Source organism: Furipterus horrens, unplaced genomic scaffold (genome assembly GCF_987537825.1).
Source record: "Furipterus horrens unplaced genomic scaffold, mFurHor1.1.pri manual_scaffold_2, whole genome shotgun sequence".
Classification (NCBI taxonomy): Eukaryota; Metazoa; Chordata; class Mammalia; order Chiroptera; family Furipteridae; genus Furipterus; species Furipterus horrens.
This window is the reverse complement of record NW_028327172.1, coordinates 99,753,062-99,780,502: the sequence shown is the minus strand read 5'-3', so window position 1 is coordinate 99,780,502 and position 27,441 is coordinate 99,753,062. Positions and strand designations below refer to the sequence as shown.

General features: G+C 38.1%; 1 protein-coding gene across 6 annotated transcripts in view; it reads left to right on the top strand.

Moving 5' to 3' along the window:
• HPSE (heparanase) overlaps positions 1–27,441 on the top strand; it is a 56,734-nt gene that overhangs the window by 10,243 nt on the left and 19,050 nt on the right. For 3 of the 6 annotated variants that reach the window (XM_090266238.1, XM_090266236.1, XM_090266237.1), the window contains exons 2-9: positions 2,439–2,584; positions 4,064–4,189; positions 8,688–8,861; positions 10,752–10,920; positions 11,232–11,279; positions 11,766–11,859; positions 12,291–12,397; positions 13,499–13,613. In XM_090266238.1, coding sequence (XP_090122364.1) covers positions 2,439–2,584; positions 4,064–4,189; positions 8,688–8,861; positions 10,752–10,920; positions 11,232–11,279; positions 11,766–11,859; positions 12,291–12,397; positions 13,499–13,613 — 979 coding nt within the window. Of the gene's footprint in view, positions 1–2,438; positions 2,585–4,063; positions 4,190–8,687; positions 8,862–10,751; positions 10,921–11,231; positions 11,280–11,765; positions 11,860–12,290; positions 12,398–13,498; positions 13,614–22,776; positions 22,896–24,007; positions 24,155–27,441 lie in introns of all 6 variants that reach the window. The other 3 variants (XM_090266235.1, XM_090266233.1, XM_090266234.1) reach the window with 2 other exon arrangements.

Below are 27,441 nucleotides of genomic sequence, written 5' to 3'. Positions count from 1 at the left end.
TGGGCCTACAATGAATATTTATTGAGTAAACTGGTAGATGGCTATAGCTCCTTTAAGTATCTTGATTTCTTTACTTATTCTTAAAAAAAAAAAAAAGAGAAACACATACACACACACAAAACCACCCTGAAGAAATTAAAACATCATGTGTTTATTATAAAAACTGGTAAAATACAGAAAAGCAATAGAAAAGAGTCTATCATCCATCTCATCACAAAATAACAATCACTGTTATCTCTTTCTTATATATTATTTTCTTTTTTTATTGCCACTTTATTTTTTTTCATTTTTTATTGTTCTATTATAGTTGTCCCATTTTTCCCCATTGCTCTCCCCTGCGCCACCCACCTCCCCCCTCTCCCACAGTCAATTTCCGCCCTGTTGTCCATGTCCATGGGCCATTGACTAGACCCTCCCTCTTCTCTCCCCCCTTTATATATTATTTTCATTGTTGAAATCACATTTTGCCTAAAATTGGTTCATCTTATTGTGGTAAAATATACCAAACATAAAATTTACCATTTTATTTTTTAAAGATTTTTATTTATTTATTTTCAGAGAGAGGGGAAGAGAGAGAGAGAAACATCTATGTGAGAAAGAAACATCAGTTGGCTGCTTCTTACACAACCGCAACCAGGAACCTGGCCTGCAACCCCGGCATGTGCCCCGAATAGGAATCAAACCAGTGACCTTCTGGTTCACAGGCTGGTGCTCGATCCACTGAGCCACACCAGTCAGGGCAAAACTTGCCATTTAAAGTGTGTAGTTCACTGGCATTAAGAACCTCCACATAGTTGTGCAATCATCACCACCATTCATTTTAGAACTTTCTCTTCCCAAACTGAAACTTTGTGCCCATTACACAATAATGTTCTGTTTCCCCCCTCTAGTTTATTTTTATTCCAGGTTGTAGCGAAGTGGAACTGGCTCTCTTCTGAATCCTTACTTAGTCCGCGTGAGCATTTCTGTTTATTTTCCAGGAGTTTTGAGGATGCCATGGCAGATACGATCCTTCCCAGAGTTATGGTGCTGTCAGATGTTTGTCAGAGCAAATTTCAGGTTAATGACATTTCTGCAGTCTCACTTTGTGCTGCATTTCCTCATGCCAGAACTTATGTTTAGGGGCCATGAAAATATTTTAAGTCTTATATTAAGTTCTAATAAGATCCAGAGAAAATGAACTTTCAGGTCAAATAAAATGTTTTAATATGTAAGATTAGTATATTTGTCTTTAAATAAACAGCATAATAAAATATAATTTAAAATGTTTTTTATGGAGGAAGAGGCTCATGAAGGAAAAAGTGCCTACATAATACGGTAAAAAGCTCTCAAGTTACAAACAAACAAAAAATGGTGAGAAGGAATCACTGATGTTTTTAATGCAGGAGATTTATCATTTGGTCAATTTCCATCTCCCAATTTCTCTTTCCTAAGCATAAGTAAAGCTATCTCTCAAAATCTTAACTATATATAGTTAAGCAGGAGTACATCTTAAAATTTCAAATTTTAGGTTAGATCTTTAATTTCTAGGATGTACGAAGTTTTGTCAATGAGCGTTTTCCTGGAATGATATTTTTTATTTGAAATAAATCCAGATGTAAACTAAAATCAGGCCAATCCAAGAACTACACAGCATTGATTTTATGTGTTTGAAGAGTATTCCAGAAAGCAGTGTGGCCAGGAATATATGTATAAGACTTCAGAAATGTAGGGCAGCGGTCCCTGTTACCTGGGCCTTCTGTTTTCTTAGTTTTGTTCACTTAAATATTCATGACATCTTCATCTTTTTGAGGGAAGGTATTATAAATCATTCTAAGTTCATTCTATAGCACTTGGTACCACTCTGAGCATATAATAGGCACTTATCAGGAGCATTTTTGGCTTGATGAGATATGCATTTAGAATTGCTCAAATTAGAGTTATCAATGGCAGGAATTGGAATCTCATATAATTCTAAGTTATTTGACTTAAATTTAAAAGGATTGTTTTCCTTGGGAAGAGTGTGGTTAGGGAGAGGAGGAAGAATCCTAAATCATTCATGGACTTCTCTGGGAACATACATTTTTGAAGACCATCTATTTTTCAAAGAAACACAGTCATCTTTTCTGTACTTTCCACTCTCTTTTCCTCCAGCAATCATAAAAGATTATGAGTTTTTTTGAAAGTACTGAACACTATCCTATTTGTCAAGTTAAAATACAGGCTTTGGCCAGAGTTAGAGCTCAAAGCTGCCTCCAGGTGCCTGGAATGGCAGCCTTGCAATGAAAAAGATTCAGATCGAGGTGACTCCCCCCATGTAGCAGTATGACCTCTTCCTGCAAAGCCTGCCTGTCCAGCTAGTATTAAGAAATAGGTCCACCAAGAGAGAAGGGAATAAACATGTTTGATTGGACTGCCCTGGAAAAATAATTTAAATTTCTTGTTTGTTTTCCTAACAGTTCTCCAAAGCTTCATACGTTGGCCAGAGGTTTGTCTCCTGCATACCTGAGATTTGGTGGCACCAAGACAGACTTTCTAATTTTTGATCCCAAGAAGGAACCAACCTTTGAAGAGAGAAGTTACTGGCAATCTCAATTCAACCAGGGTGAACCTTTTTAAAGATTAACCATATATTTTCATTAACCTGACTGACCTGTGGAGGTACTTACGCAAAAGAAGAAAGCAGTGGGCAGGTTTCCTCCTCCTGGTGTTTTCATGAAATGTGATTGAAACCATTGTATTCTGTAAATAGAATGTGGGTGAAAGGTATAGGAAGAGGACGTGAGATGTACTCTGCTTCTAAGGATAGAATTTAAGACTTAACTTATGAGACAGTAGTTCTCAAACTGTTGACTATACATAATCACCTGGAGTGAGTCTGAATATTGAGATACCTGGGCTCCAACCTTGGTTGCAAGTTTAGCAATCTCCTCAGGTAATTCTGATATGAGAAGTCTCTCGGCTTTGCCTGAGAAGCCACGAGGGTTTGCCCCATGTCTTTCGTAAGTGCTGTAGAGACATCAAATGGAAGTTAAATTGTTATCATAACAATTATCAAAAATGTATACTTTGTTGAGTGATAATATATGTATGATGCATATATTAATAAATATTTTATTTTTTCACATATTACATATTTTTTCTGCTGTTTATTTTCTTTAGTTAGCAAGTATTTAGAATAGTTCCCCAGTAACTGAGTCAAAATTGATAGAATAGTAATTAGAAAAAAAGCAGTAGGGTTCTCTTGGAAGAACGTGTTGGAATAGTTGATGTTTAGACTTCGTTGTTTTCCACCAGTCATATGCATTCAGAAGGCCTCATAAGTTTAGACCAGAAACTGTCCTTTGCTGATCAATGTTCTTCATCCTGTCTGAGGTCGGGAGGTGGGCACTGGAATTACCCAAGTGCCACTGAAACATCCTTTGTGAGCACAAGGCTGGATAAGACACTGGCTGCCAGAAAGCCAGAGTGTACAGCCTCCCAGAAAGGAAGTCGTTTGTGGGGCAGCCAGCCCTGGCAGCGAGCGCCTGGCAGCCCTGTTGTCTCGTGATAAAGCAGCACAGTCTGGCTGAAAGGGCGCTGGTGGCTTTTCCAAGTGCACATGTTGTGGTCTCAGAAGCTTTGAAGATACCAAATTTGGAGGAAAAGTCAACATTTGCTATCCTACCATATGGCAAGAGGATATCAGCACAAATCAGATACAGTCCAAGTAAAACAAATTTCTATGTGTTTTGGAGGTGAACCTTAAGAAAACTGAACTATGTTTTCTTCAGAGAGGTTCTCTGGTAATTTCAAGTTTCTGAGGAGCTTTCTGAATTGTAAAATAACTTGTGTACCTGTGTCCAGTGTGTGGCCTATGTTTCTTAGGAACCTGCCCTTTGTTGTTGTTTTTTTTGTGTGTGTGGTGACTGTTTAGCCAGCAAATTTGACTTGTGTAACAGAATATATTTTCTCTGATCACATACCTAATAACTGAAAAATTAATTATCCTACTTTAGTTACATAACCATCTACCTAAATAAATGTGTGAGATTTCAACCTTATCATTTTGAAATAGTTTCTCTAAATTATCTTTCATTTGCAGATATTTGCAAATTTGGATTTATCCCTTCTGATGTAGAGAAGAGGTTACAGTTGGAATGGCCTTTCCAGGAGCAACTGCTACTTAAAGAACAGTATTACAAAAGGTTCAAGAACAGCACCTACTCAAGTAAGAAATTGCACCCTGCAAGTGTCGCAGGCCCTAAACTCTTTGGATGGCTTGAACTTGGGCTTGAATCTAATAAGCTCTATAGCAGTATAAAGCTGTGTAATACTTAAATGTTATCAAGAGTTAATGGGAAATCTTGAACCCAAAACTTCTGGATTTTTTTCTTTTCTTCACCTGCCTTTGCCTACTAGCCACACAGTGATATATAGAAATCATTCATTCATAAGCTAATAATAACCTTAACTTCTCTGAGGAACTAAGAAATCAAGGGAGACATGGATACATTCATCGTGTAAAAAGTAGAATGTAAAAATACTCACCCCTTATTGTCCATTCTCTCTCCCCTCCAAGAAGCAACCCCAGCAAAAAGTTGGTGTATCATTAGGCAGGGGAATCCTGGGTCTCTCCAGACAGCTTTGGCCACCAAGTAGCTTCCTCTTTTTCTTTCCTCTGTGGCTTTGCAAACACAGGAGAAGCTCAACTAACCAGGAATTTATTTCCATTCACTGAATCCGTTTTCTAGTCTTTGAAATGGGATGATGCTGTCACACAGGGTTTTGGAGGAACTAAAACAAGCAACCCTTATTTAACTGTGAAATATATTTTTATCTGAAAGTTGATGTTTTATACCCACCTAAGGGACGATATTGCACCAGACCTCACTTAAGGAAATAACCTGCTCAAATAATCTACAACTGTCTTCTTTTGACTTTTGAAAAATGAATTATCTTGAAGTTAATTTGGGTTAGTAGCATTTCTAAAAGTACATTATTGAAAGTAAATTACCCTTGTAAGATTTTAATGTATATTATCTGGATTTTAGTGTATCATGGATTTTTAATTTTTATGTGTTTTTATTTATAAGATACAGGAAAAAAAAACACATAACATAAGAAATCAGAAAATGTGTTAGATGCTAATAGATAATGTAGTTTTCTAAATTATTCTTTGCATTTTAAAATGGGGGTGGGGGGCTACTCTAACACTTTAATAACGTGATCTGTTGTTGAACAGAATTTGGCCTAAAGCAGGGCCATCTCTGATCCCATTAAAGGGATGGCAGAAGTACAAGAGAGACCTGTAGAAGTGAGGTCTAATTTGCAGTAAATCTTTATGGTGTAGGCCTGCTAGGAGAAGACCCTGCAGCATTAAGTAATCTACAGGTTCCCACTTTTTTTATTATGTTAAACATTATACCAGTATACCTTCAATTTTCCTTAAAAAAAAAAGTTTGCTACCTCACATGATCGTTCTAGAACCAAAATGGTAGGTTTTTGAACATTTTTCCTGCCTGTGTGACTTGGACTTTCATAGTTCCTACACCAGAGGAAAGTTCCTTTGCTAACTACATAGTAACGGGGTCAGTATAATTCCAGCCATCCTCTTGGCAATGAGAAACTGTATAATAAATACAGTTTATTTGTATTTGGGAACATTTGACTTCTGGTTTGAAATTTTCTATTTTAATCTGCATGCCTTGCAAACATATAGATAGGAAACTACTGTGTCTATTCTGGGCACAACTCATTATAGTGATAAGTATCTCAGAAGCCAATAGGAGTTTCCACCCATTGTTCTGCATCCATAGCTGAGGTTGGTAATACCTGAGCAACTTGGACTGGCATCATATGATGGGAGAGACAGCAAAAGTTTATTGTGGCAAAGACACTTTGATTAGTTCATGGTCTGTACCCTTAAAAAAGGTGTTCTAGAAGATACAGGTAAGTTTTTGAATTCCAGGACCCATTGGATGGTGTGTTTCACTTGAGTAGAAGATTACAAAATATTGTCATAAGAACATGAACTCACACTATAAACCTGTTAGGACAGGAAAGGAAGCAATGTTACAGGTATAATTTTGGATGTGAATGCAGAAAGGAGGACTCATTAAAATAATCACATTTAATGAGATAATTCTTCGTTCTTTTTCTCCACCCCTCTCCTCATTACTGTATTCCTCCACCCTCATCACCCACTCCCACACCCAGTGCTGAACATGCTTATGTAAATGTACATGGTACATTATGACACCAAGGAAAGAGTCAGTACCAGTTTTTAATGTCATCCAGATTACCTTTGTCCCAGGGGTCTTTCCATGCTCCCATACAGGAAGAGATAAGAGATTGGATAATGATCAGGAGTTAGATCATTAGCTGTGAGTTTTCTTATTATTATTTTGAGGAGTGAGTAGGCTTTTTTCTTTTCTTTCTTTCTTTTTTTTTTTTTTTGAGTGGATTTAAACTCAGTAATATAGAGCCCTTATGCTAGGAGATGTTACTGCTCTGTTATAGGGGGCATATAATAGAGTTTCAAGCTATATACATTTCAAGTGCATTTGGAAAAATGAAGTAATAGAGGAAGAGTAAAGTGTGAGTTAAATAAATACTCTAAAATGCAACCATTTCAGGTTTTTTGAAAACGCCATAATCACCCCTCCCCACCATCCCACCCTCCCTTCTCAGTCATTCATTCTATAAGTAGGAGAGTGGAGCCTGGAGCTCAGGACTTATGATTTCTGATCCAGGACCCTTTCTGCAATATGTAAGGCTAAAATATAGCTGTGACAGCAGTTCCAAGACTTGTATAAATGGCACTGCCACCAAAAAGCTATGTGATATTGGGCAAATTTCTCTGGGTGTCAGTTCCCTTATAGAAAAGTGAGGATGGAGGTTTGGGGAGGACTCAGTAATCGCAAAGACCCGTGCTGTCCAAAACTGTGGCCAGAGGGCTCAGAGAGCTTTGTACGCCGCAGTATCTATAACTCTGATGAGAGGCAGCAACTTTGTGGAAGTGGGTGATGGAGCAAACATCAAAAACGCCCAGAACAGCTTGCTTAAGGTCATTTCTGCTTCTCAGTCTTAATCAGACATATTAAATCTAGGGTTTCACTAAGGAATTCAGGCTGAAGACTTAGAAAAAACAAAACCACTTTTAAGAAGAAAGGGTATAAATTTGCCAGATAGATAGTGTTGTTGTTTTTTTTAAACTAGGAGGGTTCCAGAGTGAATTTCTATTTTAACAAGTAACTCTAAATACACATAAAAATACGAAGAATTTAAAGATAATGTTAAATATTATATGTTGCCTCTCTCAAAAAGTGATTATAGACTAATAGTTTAAAACATTGTGTTCAAAAGTTCTCAAACTTTTATGGCACTTCAGTGACTTAGTAATTTTTTTTTCATAGTGTATCTAACCCAAAAGAAATACCTAAGAGTTTCCATTATTAAGTTGTAATGACCTAATAGTGATAATTCTCATCACCCAACAGATGTTGATGTGTTTCCCTTGCAAATTTCAAAGATCCTGTAGTATCCCTGTGAGTAGAGTCCCTGGTTAAATTTGAATTTCAAATAAATGATGATTTTTTACTGTATTTCTCAAGTATTGCATAGGATATACTCTAAAAATTATTCATTATTGATCTGAAGTTCAGTTTAACCAGATACCCTATATTTTTGCATTTATTTATTTATTAAATTTAGTGGGATGACCTTAATAAAAAAGATCGTATAGGTTTCAAGTACACACTTCTGTGATCTGTATATTGCACTATGTACTCATCACCGAAAATCAAAGCATCTTCCATCACCATGGATTTGACCCCCTTTACCCTTTACTACTCCCTCATCCCCCTTCCCTCTGGTAACCACCATACTGTTGTCTGTGTCTATGAGTTTTTGTTTGTTACTTTTGTTTGTTCACTTGTTGCTTTCAGTTTTATAGCTCACATATAAGTGAAATTATATGGTTTTGTTTTTTTTTGACACTCAATCAGAATATTTGTTTTTATTATTATTTTTTATTGTTTTTCTATTACAGTTGTCCATTTTTCCCCCATTTCTACCCCCCACCCAGCCCACCCCTTCTCCCACAACTTTTTCTGACTTATTTCACTCAACATGATAAAGTCTATCCATGTTGTCACAAACGATGCTCTGTTTTTTAATTTGTTAAATCTGACAGCCACACCAGTGAATCCACAGTGGCTCTCCAGGGTGCCTTGCACATAGATTGGAAACCACAGCCCTAAAACCCTAGACCAGGTTTTTAATGTAAAATTCCATTTATTTAAAATTAAAATGTTTTAAATGTAATTAAATTTACCAAATATTTTGTGACTGAGTTTGTAAGATATTTAGATTTTAAAGAGTAGGGCTTATGTTGACTAATGAAGGTCTGGCCTTTGTATGTTGAACACTGAATGGTGCAAACAGTTTTCCCAGTTCACCTGAGGTCATTTGTACAAAAGCTGAGCACCAGACCAAAGCCTCTGGTACCTCCATGAGACTTAATTCAACAGCTGAAGAAAATAAAGTTACACTGATTTTTTTTTTCCAAGCCAATTTTGTTGTCTCTTATTCATAATTATAGTCATTCGTTAGGATGGGAATTTTTTCAATTTAACAACAGAAATAGTAATTCACTATGAAGGACAGATCTGGAGGCCTTCATCACTGTGGTGCCAGCCTAATTATTCAATTAATTTTTCTTTTAGGAAGTTCAGTGGATATACTGTATACTTTTGCAAATTGCTCAGGACTGCACTTGATCTTTGGTCTAAATGCCTTACTACGAACAGCAAATTTTCAGTGGAACAGTTCTAATGCTCAGTTGCTCTTGGACTACTGCACTTCCAAGAGTTATAACATTTCTTGGGAACTAGGCAATGGTAAGTATCCCTGGGCATATTTCATTAATGAGATTCCCCTTTGGTATTATCTGTTTCTATTTTTGACATTCTTTTTAATGTTAGCAAATATACTTCTGGTTTGGCACTTTTGTGTGGTGCTCAGCAGTGCAAGTTCTGGATGGCTTAAGGCAGAAAACTCCTCTGTATATCCCAGAACCTACTGCTAATCCCAGTTTATATTACATTTGAACTGAGGACAACCCACTGAAACCAGCAACTTTGGCAGCTCCCAGGTTCCCTTGAGATTTTCAGGGTCACTTAAACCCATTATGCTTGGCAAGCAGAACTCAGCCAAACTGTAAAGGAAGCAGTTTGCTTTTACCCTTCCATTCTTTTCTCTGTTTCTTGACTTGTCAGTTAATCTCAGCCCTCATGATATGCTCAAGCTAAAAGTTCCCAGTATGGAATCCTATCCAGATGAAGCTCCTGATTGTCTCCTTCACTTTTTTGCAAGGAACTCATAAATTCTAACTGAAGTGCAAATGACTAGCCACATTTATTCAAACATATTTATAATGTTATTTTCCACACATCTGCCATGTGGAACTGAAGATAAGAAATGAGATGTAGTAATATGATGAGCACTGTTCTGAGCATTTAATAGGTATTAATTTATTTTACCTTTTTAACCACTCTGAGGTAGATACATTTATGACCTTCATTTCATGGATGACAAAAGAGACACAAAAAGGTTAGCTAAATAGCTTTGTGATGCTGTGCGACGCTTAGAGGATTCTTAGAGAAGCTAGGATTTAAACACAGGCAGTCTGGCTCCAGAACACGGTCTCTCTCTCTTGAGACTTTCATTCTGGAGGTAGGGAGCCAAACGAGCCAAACCGACAAGAAAACAAGCCAAGAAATGATGCATGCCTGCAGAGGTAAAGTCTAGAAGCAAATTTTGTGATCAGGTTGCCAAGGATAGCTGGCAACAAAAGCAGAATAGAAGGGTAGAGGCAACTGAGTCTCAGCTAGATGATGCACAATTTTACGGTAACAACCATACGAATAATAGTCATCTGAACCCATCTTTACCCATTTCCATACATCTCTCCTTCCCTACTTTTCTTCCCTACACACACCCAGCTCCTTCTGCTCTTCAGAGTGAGATAAAAGAGAGATGTCATCATGTTTCCCTCTTCCTTGGGCCCCATTTTGCAAAGAAAAGGTCTGGTTTCCAGGGTGAAGCTATATTTGGGAAGTAGTTTGGACCCTGTGCCTCCCTCCCATCTCTTCAGCTTTGCTAATTCCCAGCTCATTTGAACATATAATTTGTGAGTAAACAGGCTCAGTAAGACTTTTTTTTAAATCCTTGATTGTTGATTTTATAGAAAGGGGAAGGGAGGATGGGTAGAGAAGTATCAATCAGTTGCCTCCTGTACGTTCCCCAACTAGGCATTGAATCCGCAACCTAGGTATGTGCTCTGACCGGGAACTGAACCTGCAACTTTTCAGTTTACAGGACAACGCTCCAACCAACTGAGCCATACCAACCAGGGCATATCTTAGTAAGACTTTTTATTGCATTGTAGAAACTGGTTTTGAAATGTCTTCCCCAGAAGCAATTCCTTTTTAAAGTAAATTAGGTTGTTAACTACTGACTACAGACTATTTCTCAGCTATTCATTTGTTTAATATCCCCATTATTAATTTCAAATTGTTTTAATACCTCATCATACCTCAGTTATATAATTTAAGGTTTTATTTTTCTGCAATATCTTCTTTATAACTAGAGGTTTTACTTTCTTTGACTTTGGAGTCTAAGTTTTTGTAATTTGAAAAATGCTTTGTTGCTTTTATATGCTGCTGTTATGTTTGTTTTTAAACAAGAGATTTCTACATAAGTAATTATTTTGAAAATTGCTCTTTCAGAACCTAACAGTTTCCAGAAGAAGGCTGGTGTTTTCATCGATGGATTGCAGTTAGGAGAAGATTTTATTAAGTTGCATAAACTTCTAGGAAAATCTTCTTTCAAAAATGCAAAACTCTATGGTCCTGATGTTGGTCAGCCTCGAGGAAAGACTGTTAAGATGCTGAGAAAGTAAGACCTTAAGGAAGCAGAATCACTTTTCTTAAAACTACGATTTCACTCTGGTGTGGAATCTTCAAGAATCCACTTATTATTAAACAGTTTGCTACCTGACTAGATGGTTTGCCAAAAGAGAAAACATTGACTGCCTCTGAATATCAAGGATTTGGGGCAAATGATGTGCCTTTGATAAAATTTGAGTTAGGAAGTTTGTGTCTACCTGATCCTAAAGTAGTAACCATCGCATTTCTAAGGAATCAAACTCTTGTGCATATATTGTGTATATGAGAATTTAGTGATAACATCATCAATTTTTTTTCTAGTTTCCTGAAGGCTGGGGGAGAAGTGATTGATTCAGTTACATGGCATCAGTAAGTATGTCTCCTGTCCTCAATAGTAAGAGATTACTGCTACCTGTACTTACTATTTATTTTCAAAAAATCATTTCAATTTAACTGCTAATTGTTCAAGTAAGAATCATATAGTCTCAAACAGCACAGTACTAGAATTTTAATATTAACAAAACAAAAATTTAAACTTATTTTAAATAATGTTGATTCTACAAGAGCACAGCACACTCTCCTTTAAGTCATGGAACAGATAAGTAGCTAAAGCCAATATGCTTGCCCAAGAACAAATAACCCACAAGTACCTGCATTGGTGACTGTCACCTCAAGACAGCGTACTGATCCCCTTTTATCACAGTCTCTCTACAGCAGAACTTCTGCCTTTTTTTTTTTTTTTTTTAATAACAGGGAGGTTGGAAGAGGTAGTAAAAAGAGCAAGTTCAGCCAATTAACTTTAAGGTAGAAAGTAAAGGTTGTTATTTTTTTCTGAATATTTTCTAAACAATTTAGCTACTACTTGGATGGACGAACAGCTACCAAAGAAGATTTTCTAAACCCTGATGTGTTGGACACTTTTATTTCATCTGTGCAAAAAATTTTTCAGGTAATAGTCTTTTTTTCTTTTTAACATAAAACTGCAGTCTTTATTCTGTGGTTTAGTTGGTGCTACATTCTGTATGTATATAAATTTACATGTTTTCTAATTTTAGAGAACAGGCACTAGTCTTATTCACCTTCAGTCTTCCTTGGCATCAGGTCTTATCCATGTATGTTGATTAGAAAATAAAAATACTTCTAAAAGTCTTTTGGTAGAATTAACTTCCATAGGCCATAAGAAGGGAATTGTTTACATTTCTTCCACACTTAGTATTCCAGCAAAAGTAAATTGCCCAAGACCTAAATGACTGTGAACATATTTTGTAACTATTTTGGACAGATGGGTCTGGGAATACAAGATTTTGAATATTGTTAACCTTCAACACCATAATCGGTCAGCTTGTTTGCAGTTACCATGGAGACGTTCCTGTTCCATAGGTTGTTGAGAAGACCCGACCCCACAAGAACGTCTGGCTAGGAGAAACAAGCTCTGCATACGGGGGTGGAGCACCCTTGCTGTCTGACACCTTTGTGGCTGCTTTTATGTGAGTGAGGTAGCACTTGCCTCAGGGAGCAGATTACAGCATGCTCCTCGTCTATTCGGTTGTAATAGCTCATCAGCCAAAAATCTTATCAAAGATAGTTTCTGTGGCTGAGCTCCAAAATTTGTGCCAGATTTTGCAAGAGAATGATTTACTAAAAGCTTGTTGGACATCTTTAACGTGCGTTTCAAATTAATCACTGTATGAATGAATTACTTTAGAAGTTTTGTTCCTTAATTATGGCCCATGAACATGCCAAGGATTCCTTTTCTAAATAAATACATTGTAAAATAAAATAAAATAAAATAAAAACCAACAATATTTAAAGGAGTCTGTCTAGAGCCCTGACTCTGCAAGGATATGCAGTACATGCTACACAGTATTTCTAGATTCCCAGAGAGGTTAGAGCCTGAGGTATGAAGTCACCCCAGAGGGCTGCCAAACTTAAAGATCTACCAAATCACCTCCTACTCCAACCACCACAAACTTGATTGCTTTAAACAAATGGTTAACTTGCATTTCATAACACTTTTACCACTCTTAATCTATAGTTCTGTACCCTCACATTGAGACTTACTCTCTTTCCTCTCCTACCTACATTCTTATTAGCCCAGAATAAAGTATAAATTGTTTATGCTCTTGGGAGCATGATGAGTAGAGGAAAGAATTAGATGTTTGTTTTGCAATTAACTAAGAATGAGGGGCAGGAGGTATCCATATAAGTTTAGGCATGATTCTACTTATTTCACATTTTACTACTATTGACTACAAGCAACCCTGTAGTCTTTAGACCTCACGTGATTGGGATACCCCTGAGGACAAGGAATAATTGTCTGTAGGGGTGGGAATTTGTCTTTTCTGCTTTGTAGATGTTGCCTTACCCAGAAGGGGACTTCTGTGGCATATTGATAGTCTTCTAGGACTTGTTGTGGAAACATGTGAAGGATAGTCTCTATTTCATTTGAATGACTTATTTACAATTAATACAATTTTTCTGGTTTCCTGTCAATTCCACATTGATTAATAAATTAGAATGGTCTATAATTAGAGTTAAGTTATTTTGTTTTCCAAACGTGAAGAAAGCTGAGTCTCACTCTGTTTCAGGTGGCTGGATAAATTGGGCCTGTCAGCCAGACTGGGCATAAAAGTGGTGATGAGGCAAGTGTTTTTTGGAGCTGGAAACTACCACTTAGTGGATGAAAACTTTGAACCTTTACCTGTAAGTGACCATTATTCTCTTATTTCTGTGAGTAGATTAGAGTATACTGAGGACCTCCTGTATTAACCTCTAGTGAATTGTCAATCTTCTCAATAAATTCAGTGCTCTCAATAAATAGCCAAACCATGAATAGGTGAACTGGAAGAAACTAGAAGTAATCTATTCTATCATGTTTGTGTCTCAAGAGAAGAAATTGAGACCCAGGAATAATATTGTTAATGTGGGCCATTTTGGACATGGTATGGGATCTCTTAAAATGAGGTCATTTGATACCTGGCTGGTGTGGCTCAGTGGATTGATTGCTGGCCTGGGAATTGAAAGGTCACCAATTCAATTCCCACTCAGGGCACATGCCTGGGTTGCAGGCCTGGTCTCCAGCTGGGGGCATGTGAGATCGATGTTTCTCTTTCTCCCTCTCTTCCCCTCTCTCTAAAAATAAATAAATAAAATCTGTTTTTTTTAAAGGGGGTCATTTAAAATTTTATGACTCTAGTTTTATAAGATATCAAATTTAGATCAAAAAATGTTTTACAAAGTAAATCAAAGTTAAAATTGTTTACAATATCCAAAGCTTTAAAACTTTTATGTCATAAAATCATAATTTATTTAACTTTAAGATAAGCCAGTACTACCACGTATTTGTTCAAAAATCTCACCCTAAGAATTGGCTATTTTGTTAATAATCTTCAAGATATTTATGAATTTTAAAAAACAGGTCTAATTTCCACCCTACCTCCAACTGCAGCTGGTGCTGAATTAGGAAATTTAGCCTTTTTATCTAAAAAACCATCTGGAATACATATGTATGACTAGAAGAATGACCTTGATTTTTATTGTCTAAAATGACATATGAGAATATCTCTCTTCCAGGAATAATTCCTAAAGAAAAGGAAAGCTAATAAGGTTTGCAAAAACACATGCAAAAATATGAGCTAAGCTTCTATGGTTTTAGCTAGATTGTAAACAAAATTGCTTTTACTCTATAGTGGTCCAAGCTCATGAAGCACTCTGTTCATAACTTTCAGAAATTTTTCAAAAAATGACCTTGCGCAAAATGGAATCTACCTTCCCCAAGTATATTATGAGCCATCTATAGGGTTTAACTAAACATGAAAATTGCATTAGACAAATATCAAAAACCACTACTGGCCTTTTCTTAAATGGACCTTTAGCAAGATTAATAGTTTCAACAAAATTTGCTTTGAGTAAATGCCTAGAAACTAACCAGCTTATCCTGTCACTCTCTGTAAATAGTGCCAGTTATTTATTATGTTATCTAAATCTTCTCAGTGCCCAAACATAAACTTTTGGTTTCAGAAATATGCATTAAGTGTACTTCTTACTCAAGGTGCAGAATCAGCTAGCAAAACTTGTAAGAATAAATGCACTATATTACTATGAATATGATCCAATGGAATTGACCTTAAACCCATTGTATATGTCCCTTTTCTTTATCATATTTTATTGATTATGCTATTACAGTTGTACCAGTTTTCCCCACCCAGCATCCCCCACTCCCTCAGATCCCCACACCATTGTTCATGTCCATGGGTCATGGGTAGGTTCTTTGGCTATTCCATTTCCTGTACTGTACTTTACAACCCCATGACTATTCTGTAACTACCTATTTGTACTTCTTAATCCCCTCACCTTTTCACCCCTTCCTCGACACCCTCTCCCATCTGGCAAAAATAAAAATGCTCTCCATATCCATGATTCTATCTCTGTTCTTCTTGTTTGCTTAGTTTGTTTCTTAGATTCAATTGTTAATAGATTTGTATTTATTGCCATTTTACTGTTCACAGTTTGATCTTCTTTTTCTTAAATGAGTTCCTTATTTATTTTTTTAAGTATATATATTTTTTAAGCCTTGTTTTCTAAAGTTTTTATTTATTTATTTTTTAGAGAGAGGAGAAGGGAGGGAGAAAGAGAGGGAGAGAAACATCAATGTGTGGTGCACCCTTTGTGTGGGTTGAGTACACCCTCTTCTTGTAGTTGAGCCTTGATTACTCTTGCAGGTCAATGGGAGGGATTTACCCAGGCCAGTCAGCTACAAGGACTGGCTGTAACCACTGATCACTAACCTCTGGGGTTTCCCAGGTGGTGTAGGCCAAATTTAGCCCCCACATGTGTTCTGCTTGGGGTACCCAACCTGAGCTAGAAAGCAATCTTAGATGGCTGCTACTTGTGCTGGGCTTGGAGATTCACAGATCAAACCAAGCTGTGAATCTAGGCTGCCTGCTTCTAGTGCCTGGCCTGGACTACCTAACAACAGGTATGGGGACTGGGGACTCATTGAGGCTGGCTCTTGCTTGTTTGATAGGGTTTAGGAGGTTGTGAAGCATATAGAAAAGCAGCCTCCATGTGACCATCAGATGGGTGGGATGGAGTCTCTGGGGATCTCCAGGGTGGGGCAAACAGTGTTAGCGAGGTTGATGGAGTCTCAGATATGGCACCCGCCTGCCAGCTCTGTGGCTCTGTGGGGGAAAGGTTCAGAAAAAGGACAATGGCTCATCTTTCTTTCTGGGAGAAAGCTGTCCTCTAGCTCTCACCCTGATGCCAAACACTTCACTTTTTCCCTGTATGCCACTGGTACCTTTCAAGTGCTACCCTGGTGCTGGAGTTCAGAGGGAGTGAGTCTGAGTAAGTCTGTGTGTGGGTTCTTTAAAAGGAAGTGCTTGGGTCTCCAGCAGTTTCTTCCACCAACTCAATCCCTGCTGGTTTTTGTAGCCAGAAGTTATGGGGGCTTATCCTCGTGGCACTGAAACCCTGGGCTACGGGGCCTGATGTGGGGCTGGAACTCCTTACTCCAAGATATCCTTCCCGAATTTTTATCCACCATATGTGGATGTGGACCAGCTCGTTCTGCATCTCCACCCTTCTTACCAGTCTTGATGGATGTGTTTTCTTTAATTCCATAGTTGTCAGACTTCCATTCAACTTAATACTGACAGTTCTGTGTGATGGTTGTTCTATATTTTAATTGTAATTTTTATGTGGTTTTGGGAGAAGGCTGGAAGTATTTACCTATGCACCCACCTTGACCAGAAGTCTCCTCTGTTTTCTTTTTTTTTTTTTTTGGAAAAAAGAAAGTAAAACTGTCTTTATTTGCAGATGACTTGGTACTGTACATAGAAAACCTTAAAGACTTCAAAAACACTGCTAGAACTGATAAGTGAATTGTTATTTAGGATGATATAAAATTAATATTAAAAATCAGTGGCATTTTTATACACCAGTAATGAACTATTAGAAATAGAAATTAAAAAAACAAACATTTACTATTGCAACCAAAAAAAAAAAAAAAAAGATAAAGTATAGTCAAATCTCAGTTCTCAAACATCTTTGTTCTCAGACTATTCAGTTCTCAAACAAGGTGTTCACAGAAAAATGTTTCAGTTGTCTAACAAAACTTTGGGTTCCAATTTTCTACCCAACAACCATTTAATGCTTATACCTGTATGATCAATCACCCTTCTCTCAGGTAACAGAGAGAGGTGATTTGTTTTTTTTTTTTAATGTGTTTTATTGATTATAATGTTACATTTGTCCCAATTTCCCTTCCCTCTTCTCCCCTCCACTGGTGGCCCCCCTCCCTCCAGTTGTCCCCCCCTTTTAGACCATGTCCATTAGTTGTGCATATAGTTCTTCTCAACCTCTCTCTGTCTATTCCATTCCCTCCTACCATGATTCTTAATTCCTATATCATCTCCCTCCCTCTTCCCCTTCCCCTCCCTGCTGACCTCCCCCCAATATGCTCCCCATACCTATAGTTTTTTTCCACTCTCATTGCCTGTTTAGTTTGCCTTTGTTTCAATTCCCTAGCTTCTGTTGTTGTTTCTTGTGATGCAGTTTTCATTTTAGTCTTCATAGTTTTGATCCTCCTTCTTCTAAACCAGTCCCTTTAACATCTCATATAACAGTGGTTTGGATCTAATGAACTCTTTCAGTTTTATTTTGTCCTGGAAACATTTTCTCTGCCCTTCTATTCTGAATGACAATTTCGCTGGATAGAGTATTCGTGGTTGAAGGTTTTGGATTTTCATTACTTTGAATATTTCTTGCCAGTCCCTTCTTGCCTGCAGGGTCTCTCTTGAGAAGTCAGCTGATAATCTAATTGGGACCCCTTTGTACATGATTCTTTTCTTCTCTCTTGCTGCTTTTAAGATTCTCTCTTTAACTTTTGACATTTTGATTATAATGTGTCTTGGAGTGGTTCTCCCTGGGTCCAGTTTTTTTGGAATTCTCTGTGCTTCCTGGACCTGTAAGTCTATTTCCTTCCCCAAGTTTGGGAAGTTCTGCTTTATTATATTTTCACTTAATTTTTCAATTTCTAGTTCATCTTCTTTTCCCTCTGGCAAACCAATGATTCTTATGTTGGGCCTTTTATAGCTGTCCCAGAGGTTTCTGATCCTCTCATCATTTTCCTTGCTTCCCGTTTTTTCTCTCTGCACTGGTTGACTGTTTGTTCCTTCTTTGTGTTCTGGTTTGTTGATTTGAACTCTGGATTTTATTTCCTCACCATCTGTCTCATATGTGGTTTTGTTCCTTTCAGTATGAGTGTTTTTCGATTCTTTCTCATCTTTTTCCAGATCTTTTGTTAATTCTGTAAGCCACCTGATAACAATGGCCCTGAACTGAGCCTCTGACAGGTTTCTTATTTGTTCATCTGTCAGATTCTTCATCTGTTGCCTGGTGAGCTGCGTCACCAGGATTTCTATAGTTGTCTGCCTCATTTTGACAGATGCGTTTTGTTTTCTTGGGCCGGCTATAGGGGGCAGTGCCTGTGTACTTGTCACTGCCCAGCGACCGGCGCCGATCCGCAACCTTTCTCGCCAGCGCTTTGTCGTCACTGCCCAGTGACCAGTGGCGATCCGCAACCTATTTCGCAGCCCTGTGGCAGTTTGTGTGGGGGCGGGGGTCCAAGATGGATTCACACAGTTATTCCGCGAGGAGACCGGGATCCATCCTCCCGCCCCCTGGGCCTCACTGTTCAAGGCGATGTGGTGGCTGCTTCTCCCAGCGTTGGGGTCGCGAGCCGCCAGGGTTTGACTGCAGCCGGGATTGTTCTCCCTGCCGCTGGGATTGTTCTCCCTGCCGCTGTCCCTGGTGCGACCGCAAACAGCACCGCCCCCTTTCGCTCTTCCTACCTGCCCAAAGGGCGCTGCTGGTTTATAACTTCATACGTTGGGCTTCCATGTAGTTTTATTTTCTGGAATTTCTAGTTATCTTTTGTTTTGAAGTAGTTGTATTCCTCTCTAGTTGTAGAGGGAGACCGAGCGTGTCCGTCTAAGCCTCCATCTTGGCCGGAAGTCCTGATTTGTTTTTGAACAAACTGCTTCTTGGACAGTTTTTCTGAACAAATTGAGTTTTGAGAACTGAGGTTCCACTGTACCTTTCCAGCTTTTGTCACTCTTTGCATCTTCCTTTACTCCCATGTACCAACAGGAAAAAAGCAGAAAATAGGCAAAAAATCCATGGGAAGCTTAAAGTAGTGAAGTAAGTCTGGCTAACCCTGATTCAGCAGTTTCATTACTTCAGTTCTTCAGAGAATGCATGACATAGGATAGCCAAGTGCTGGGGCTGTGGGAGTTCCCTCATTCTTCAGGTTTGGCCCTCTTGTTAGTCTGTAGAGTTTCTTTGAGGCCCTCAGGCAAAAGAATTTTTCTTAGCCAGTGTCGCACCAGCCTTGCTCTGAGAAATCGCCTGGAGACCACTGTGGGATCAGGCAGTGGGCTCATTAAGGGAAAAAGGGGGAAGGCCGGTGGAGGGGAGAGGCAGCTCCTAGACCAACTCAAGGGCCCGTAGTAGCAAGAAGAATGGGGAACGGGGAACGGGGATTCCTGGTCCTCCTCGTGGGCCTGTAGGAGTCCCCTCCTCTGTTTTCTTATTTAATTTGCATAACAATGCTAGAAGGTAGCAAGGCAGGTACCTTAGATCCATTTTTCTTTTTTTTTTTAAATATGTTTTATTGATTATACTGTTACAGTTGTCCCAATTTCCCTTCCCTCTGCTCCTCTCCACCTGGTGGCCCCCCTCCCTCCAGTTGTCCCCGGGGCCCTTTTAGTCCATGTCCATTGGTTGTGCATATAGTTCTTCTCAATCTCTTCCTGTCTATTCCATTCCCTCCTACTATGCTTCTTCATTCCTGTACTATCTCCCTCCCTCTCCCCCTACCCCCTCCCTGCTGACCTCCCCCCAGTATGTTCCCCATACCTATAGTTTTTTTCCACTCTCATTGCCTGTTTAGTTTGCTTTTGTTTCAATTCCCTAGCTTCTGTTGTTGGTTCTTGTGATGCAGTTTTCATTTTAATGTTCATAATTTTGATCCTCCTTTTTCTAAACCAGTCCCTTTAACATCTCATCTAATAGTGGTTTGGATCTAATGAACTCTTTCAGTTTTATTTTGTCCTGGAAGCACTTTCTCTGCCCTTCTATTCTGAATGATGGTCTCGCTGGATAGAGTATTCATGGCTGTAGGTTTTGGACTTTCATTACTTTGAATATTTCTTGTCAGTACCTTCTTGCCTGCAGGGTCTCACTTGAGAAGTCAGCTGATAGTCTTATTGGGACCCCTTTGTACATGATTCTTTTCTTCTCTTGCAGTTTTTAAGATTCTCTCTTTATCTTTAATTTTTGACAATTTGATTATAATGTGTCTTGGAATGTTTCTTCCTGGGTCCAGTTTTTCTGGAACTTTCTGTGCGTCCTGGACCTGTAAGTCTATTTCCTTCCCCAAGTTCAGGAAGTTCTGCTTCATTACTTTTTCTCATAATTTTTCAATTTCTAGTTCTTCTTCTTCACCCTCTGGCAATCCTATAATCTGTATGTTTAATCTCTTATAGCTGTCCCAGAGGTTTCTGATCCTCTCCTCACTTTCCTTGTTTTCTGTTTCCTCTTTCTGCACTGGTTGACTGTTTGTTCCTTCCCTATATTCTGGTTTGTTGATTTGATCTCTGGATTTTATTTCCTCACTACTTGTATGTGTTTTTGTTCTTTTCAGTATGTGGCTTTCAATCCTTTCTCATCTTATTCCAAATCTTTTGTTAATTCTGTAGGCCACCTAATGACTATAGTTCTCAATTGAGCCTCTGAAAGGTTTCTTATTTGTTCATCTGTCAGATTCTTCATCTGCTGCCTGGTGAGCTGTGTCACCGGGATTTCTATAGTTGTCTGCCTCATTTTGACAGATTTGTGTTTTGCTTTGCTTCTTGGGCAGGCTATAGGGGGTGGAGCCCATGTACTCATCACAACCTGGTGGCCAGCGGCGATCCGCTATCTGTTTCGCCACACTGTGGCACTTTGTCATCACTACCTGGCGACCGGTGGTGATCCACAACCTTTTTGGCGGTGATGTGGTGCTTTGTGTGGGGGCGGGGGTCCAAGATGGATTCCTGCTGTTATTCTCCACTGGGAGACCAGGATCCGTCCTCCTGCCCTCTGGGCCTCACCGTCCGAGGCAATGCGGGGGCTGCCTTTCCCAGCATTGGGGTTGCAAGCTGTCGGGGCTCAACTGCAGCTGGGATTGCTCTCCATGCCGCTGTCCCTGGTGCTACCGCAAACAGCACCGCCCGATTTTGCTCTTCCTACCTGTCCGACGAGCACTGCTGGTTTATAACTTTGTACATTGGGCTTCTGTGTAGTTTTATTTTCTGGAATTTCTAGTTATCTTTTGTTTTTAGGTAGTTGTATTCCTTTGTAGTTGTAGAAGGAGACTGAGTGTGTCAGTCTAAGCCTCCATCTTGACCGGAAGTCTGAATTAGTGTTTTTAGATCCATTTTTCAAATGAGAAAGTTTGACTTGAGATGCAGTCATGTGATTTGTTCAAGGTCACATAGATATCCTGTGTTGTTATTCTAAAGAGTCCTGGCTCTGTGGCCTGCATGTGTTCTGCTCTTCCAGTAACTGGACCATCCTAAAGTTATGTCTCCTTTGAAATACTACATTGATTCCACTCTTATCTCAAGAGAAGATACGAATTTGAATTTAAGCAGAGAATCAAAAACTGCTCTGTTGTCTCTATTTTCCCTTAGCTCAAGAAGGAAGAATTGAGGTATATATTGAGTAGGGTTTTTAAAACTTATTATTATGGAAAAACTCAAAGTGAGCGAAAAGTATATGAATTCCCAATCGTGTTTAATCTACAATTTTACCCAATTCTCACCTTCTACCTACTGTATTAATTTCAAGCAACTCTCAGATATATCACTTTATCCATAAATATTTCAGTATGTATCTCTTTTGTAAAAACATAACAATATCATTATGATACTTTAAAATATTAACAATAATTCTTCAGTATCAAATATTAAGTTAGCTTTTCACATTTTTCTTATTGTTGCAAATATTTTAATAGTATATTCAGATCCACAAGGTTCACATATAGCATTTGGTTGATATATCTCTTAAGTCAATTAATCTTTAAGTTCTCTTTCGCTCTATTTTTTTGGTCCCTTGGAATTTATTAACTAAAGAAAGCAGGTAATTGTTTCCCACATTCTAGATTTTGCTAAATTTATTCATTTAGTATGTTTCTCTGTCCACGATATTTCTTGTAAATTGGTAGTTAAAACTAGAGGCTTGAGCTTACTCATTTTTTTATTTTGTTTTGTTTTGCAAGAATTCTTTGTAGGCGATCTTGTGTGCTTCCATCAATAGGCACATAATGTCTGGTTGTCTTTCCTTTTTTGATATCTAGTGATGATTGTTGCTTAATCCATTACTTTATTAAGGGGTTATAAGGTTTTAAAGAGAGTATTTTAATCTCTTAAATAGAAATTTTATTTTAAAAATTTGTCTTTGTGTTTGTGTTGTATGTGTCTTTAAGTTCTGCTTTGAACTTTGCTTTCAATTCTCAAATGACAGACAACAGGCTATTTAAACTGTCTCTAAGCCATGAATTTCAGTCTTGAGCTATATCTCCTAGCAGGCATGGCCCTCTGAATTGTGGAAACACAGTCCCCTAGTGATAAAAAGCAGCAAACAAGATATTGCCCTCAGATTCATAGGAAACACGAACCAAAATGTGAATCCGATTTAAATACCTCTAGAATAACAGTTACTCTCTTTTTAGTATAACTACTTGCTTGACATAGCTGTTGTTAAATAAAGAACTAAGTAAAGATCTATTTTCATCCCTCCCATCCCCAACCACCACAACTAGGATTATTGGCTTTCTCTTCTATTCAAGAAACTGGTGGGCACCAATGTATTAATGGCAAGTGTGAAAGGTCAAGCCAGAAGCAAACTTCGAGTATACCTACATTGTACAAACATCAACCAGTAAGTCTGCAACACACTCTTTACAAACCAAGTTTTAATCAACAGGCACATAGCTTCCTATGCTAACACCCTGTTGTTCTCTGTCTACCCAGAGAGTCTAAGCTGTGTCATTTTTCTTTATTTTTTCCCTATTCCTAGTGATATGGTGTTAGAGTCTAAATGAAAAAAAAAAAGCTTAAATATTAGCATTCGACTTTTACAATGACTTTAATTGTCGTAATCCATAATGGACATATACCCTAAATTTAAATAAAGACTAGTACCAATGTATTTATATATGAACAATTACTTCATTGAATGACTATGAGAGAATATAAATATACATTCATATAAATGAATAATTACATCAATATACTTCTCCCCTTGCATCATATCTGATCAATTTAATAAGGAAGAAGGGTTAAAGAACAATAACAACAATCTTGTTTTCAAAAGTTTCAGCCCAAATTCTGGGGTTAAGAGACCAGAGATTTTTGTAGTCCAATATTCAGGCCTTACTAGCAAAAAATGTTTCCAAATCTCAGAGATTTTTCTCTTCTTTTTGGCTTCAATCTTGTCCTTCCTCATAGGATGATAACTAAAATACCAATTCTAGCCTAAATAGCCAACCAACACTTCCAGTTTCTGGTTAGTGGGACTCTATGGATAGTGAGATACCCATGAGGAAGAAGTCAGGGAATGGTTTGGATAGATAAATTCTGAAAAGTGTCAATACATTTAATTTTCTTGTTTGCTTTACTCTTTCCATAAGGCTAGAAAATGCCCGTTTATATGGTTTATAATTTAAATGCACGTGAACCCACAAAACTCAGTTTTTACCATTTAACTTTACTATTTTTGAAAATGAATAAGCTGACCGGCTTCCTAGCAACTCAGCCTGGCAAAGCAGCAAAGATCTCAGAGTGCTCTAGACCAGAAAATGGTGCTCTGAAGAGCAATATTTATAGTCATGTTTTTAAATAGGACCACATTAGTGGTCTTACATTATCACAAAAGGTAAAAAGGAGGACCCATCATCATTATAAATACTTAGTATCTATAATTATATTTGTAATCGTTTTTAATTGCTTAAATAAGATAAACATTTTTTGAGTTAATCTATTTGTTTTTAGCCCAAGGTATAAAGAAGGAGATTTAACTCTGTATGCTTTAAACCTTCATAATGTCACTAAGCACTTCCAGTTACCACATTATTTATTTGACAAAGAAGTGGACAGATACCTTGTAAAACCTTCAGGACCTGATGGATTATTTTCCAAGTGAGTTATTTTCCTTGTTCATTTAAAACTTTCACCAAATTTATCGGTGTTTATCAGAATAGGGAGTGTTAATAGGGATAAAAAGCAGTCAACTATGTTGTTTTGACAATTCTTAATATCCAGGAAGTTTATATATGAATACCTATTAGTACAGGTATAACTCACTTTCAGAGTCAAAAGCAGAAGGATACGAACAAACTAGTAGTTATCTGAGGGAGTAGTTTGCATTTTAAAACAACTTGATATATAAGATCCATTCAATGCATTTAGATTATTTTCTCTAAGAAGACTTACCTGGCTGGTGTGGCTCAATGGATTGAGTGCTGGCCTCTGAACCAAAGGGTTGCTGCTTCAATTCCTAGTCTGGGCACATGCCTGAGTTGTGGGCCAGGTCCTCAGTTGGGGGTGTGCGAGAGGCAACCACAAATTGATGTTTCTCTCCCTCTCTTTCTCCCTCCCTTCCCCTCTCTCTAAAAATAAATAAATGAAATCTAAAAAAAAAAAAAAAAAAAAGACTCATAATTCTTGGTAACGCAGTCACAAAAGCAAAGCACACCTGTATAAACTTGCTATTAAGGGCACAGGCGTTGGAGTAAACTATTATATTATGTGAGCTGGTGCGATTCTCTAACAGCGTTAAAGTTGTTTTTAATTAGAGTAAGAAAAAAATAGCCAGAAATGTACCTTTTAAGTGGATTATTTGAAATTGGTTCAAACACATTTTTTGTTTTAAAAGCCAATCATTCAATATGTTTTATATTTAATAGAATATCCAAGAATGACTGTGAGCTTTGAGAAGTTAGGCACACAGACATTTTCAGATTTTTGCCCAGTGTGTGTTGGAAGGAGCTCTTTTCATCATGGCTATTCTCAGATTAGAACATAAAAAGTTAAGGGTTAACAAAATTCTCACCATCTCCTCCCATCTGTGCAAATGCTGTGAGTGATGTTTTCAGTGACAATTAGCATCATAACCTAAAAAAGGATAGTAAGCATGCTTTCTCCCAAGTCCCATCCCCAATAGACAAGCATTATTAACACTGGATATCATTCCTTTATTTTTTCCCTAGGCTTTCTTTTATAATAACTGTAATCATACAACCTCTAATGGGGAAAAGAGGGGAGCAACCCACAAGTTTTCCCATGTCTTTTCATGTATAGCCTTTGTAGACATTTTTAATTTTTTTAACTTGAATTAATAAAATTACACAGGCTTCAGGTGTAAAATTCTATAATATATCATCTGTATATTGTATTGTGTGTTCACCACCCTGTAGACATTTTTAATGGGTTTCATGTTTTATAAAATACCATGGCTTACTTACCCATTTATTGCCCTGGCTGGTTTAGCTCAGTGGATTGAGCGTCGGCCTGCGAGCTAAGTGTCGCTGGTTCGATCTTCCAGTCAGGGTACAGCAGAGAAGGAAAACTCTGACTCCAAAAAACCTCCGCTGCCTTGCGGCATACCTCTTCAGGGGAAAGGCTAAGGGAGTAAACCCCGACAGAAAATCCGGAGCCGGAGTCCCTAAGGCGGTTTGACGTTGTAGTCAACACCGGCAACTCCTGCGGCGCACCTGAACCCAAGCTGTATCGACTCCGTCTTTCCCTTGGACCCTTCAGCTGCGAAGAGAGGGGGGGGGTCTGCTGCATGGGCAACAGCAGACCCTCCATATTACCCTGCCCAGGCTCTGTAGCTTCAGCGTCATCGCAAGATGTCGATTCAACACGGGAGGAGACAGATACCATGTCACTCCCGAGTCGGACTGCACAGCCATTCTCGGCGGTGCAGATAGACTCTTAAGAAGCTACACCATCGTCTCTCGAGACGGACGGCTGCCGACGACGACTTACCCATTTATGTACTTTTTAAACCTTTTTTTCCTATTGTAAATAATGCATATTTGGGTAACAGATACTTTTCTCTATTTGGGTTCTGACCTTTTTTGAAGTGGGTATTTTTAGTATATTTGTCAGATTCTGATAAAGGAAAAGCTTTTGTAAAGTAATTGAATAATAGCAGTAGAGTTGAAAGTGTCTTAAGAGATCATTGTAGTCCCACCTTAGATGGGTATCTAAGGCCATTCATCTCTGACTTCTCACAGCCTTTCCTGGTGACTGTTCTTTCAGGCAGGATGAAGGGAGCTGTGCTGTGTCTTTTTCTGATGCTCTTAGTTCTGTTTTCTAGGGCTGAGGTTAGAAACTATACCTCATGCCTGTGGACAAAGGGGTTTAGAGGATTTTCCCCCCTCTTTTCCTGGAACAGGAGGTTGGCATGTACTCTTAATTTTTTATTTTTAATTAGTTGTCAACATTTAACAATTGACAAGTACTAAAAAATCTTTAAAAATGGATTCTCTGGCAACTCTGGGCTTGTTTTTCCTATTAGATGTGACCCGGTTATCTTATTCCTATCCTACTATACTTGCATATATAACCTTGGCCCCTGTAGGCATTTGAGTTTGCTACCCTCAGTCTGGAGTAATGCCAACTACCTCATTTCCTCCAGAATAACTCTCATATATTTGAAGGACAATTGGTTTGTCTTCCAGCTCTATTTCATCTGAAACTTTACAAACACATTTTATATTTCTTTATCATATTACTGACCTCAAAATTTGAAACAAGATACTCCCCTTAAATAAAACCCTACCCAAATTCCTGATGTGGAAATAACCAACATGTTATCAGTATACAGATAGTATCCTTTAGCTATATTTATAGCTGATTAGACAATTTAGCCTGATGGAATGAGTATCTTGCCCATGTTTTATCAACCTAACACAGAGCAATATTAATTTATCCTAATTCAAAAGTCTTTCTGAAACGTTTTGGTGTACCCTTGTAAGTGATCCTCAATGTCATGCAGAACAGCTCTTACTACTGTCACATAGAGATGTTTTGAAGACCTATTTTTGTTTGTCATGGCATTTCCTCCTGGAGCCCATCGAAAAACTGATGTGATACAGGCATTAAAACAAACCCCTGTGCACGTGTGCCAAGTACAACCGCAGTGTGGGCTCCTCAGCCTCCAGCACAATCATGGGCATCTTGTTAGAACATTTTAAAGTAGAGACCCCACAGCAGGGCTTCTAAACGAAGTTAAATGGAACACAGTTTTTCTGCAGACTGATACTTAATAAAGTGTGAGAGATCTTTAAAAAATGAAATCTTTATAATAATGCTAAATTGGAAACCATCAAATGTCTAACATCAGATGGTTAAGTAAATAAACTAGCATTCTCACACAATGGAATCCTGGGTAGCCTTTAAAATGATGTAGTGGATGA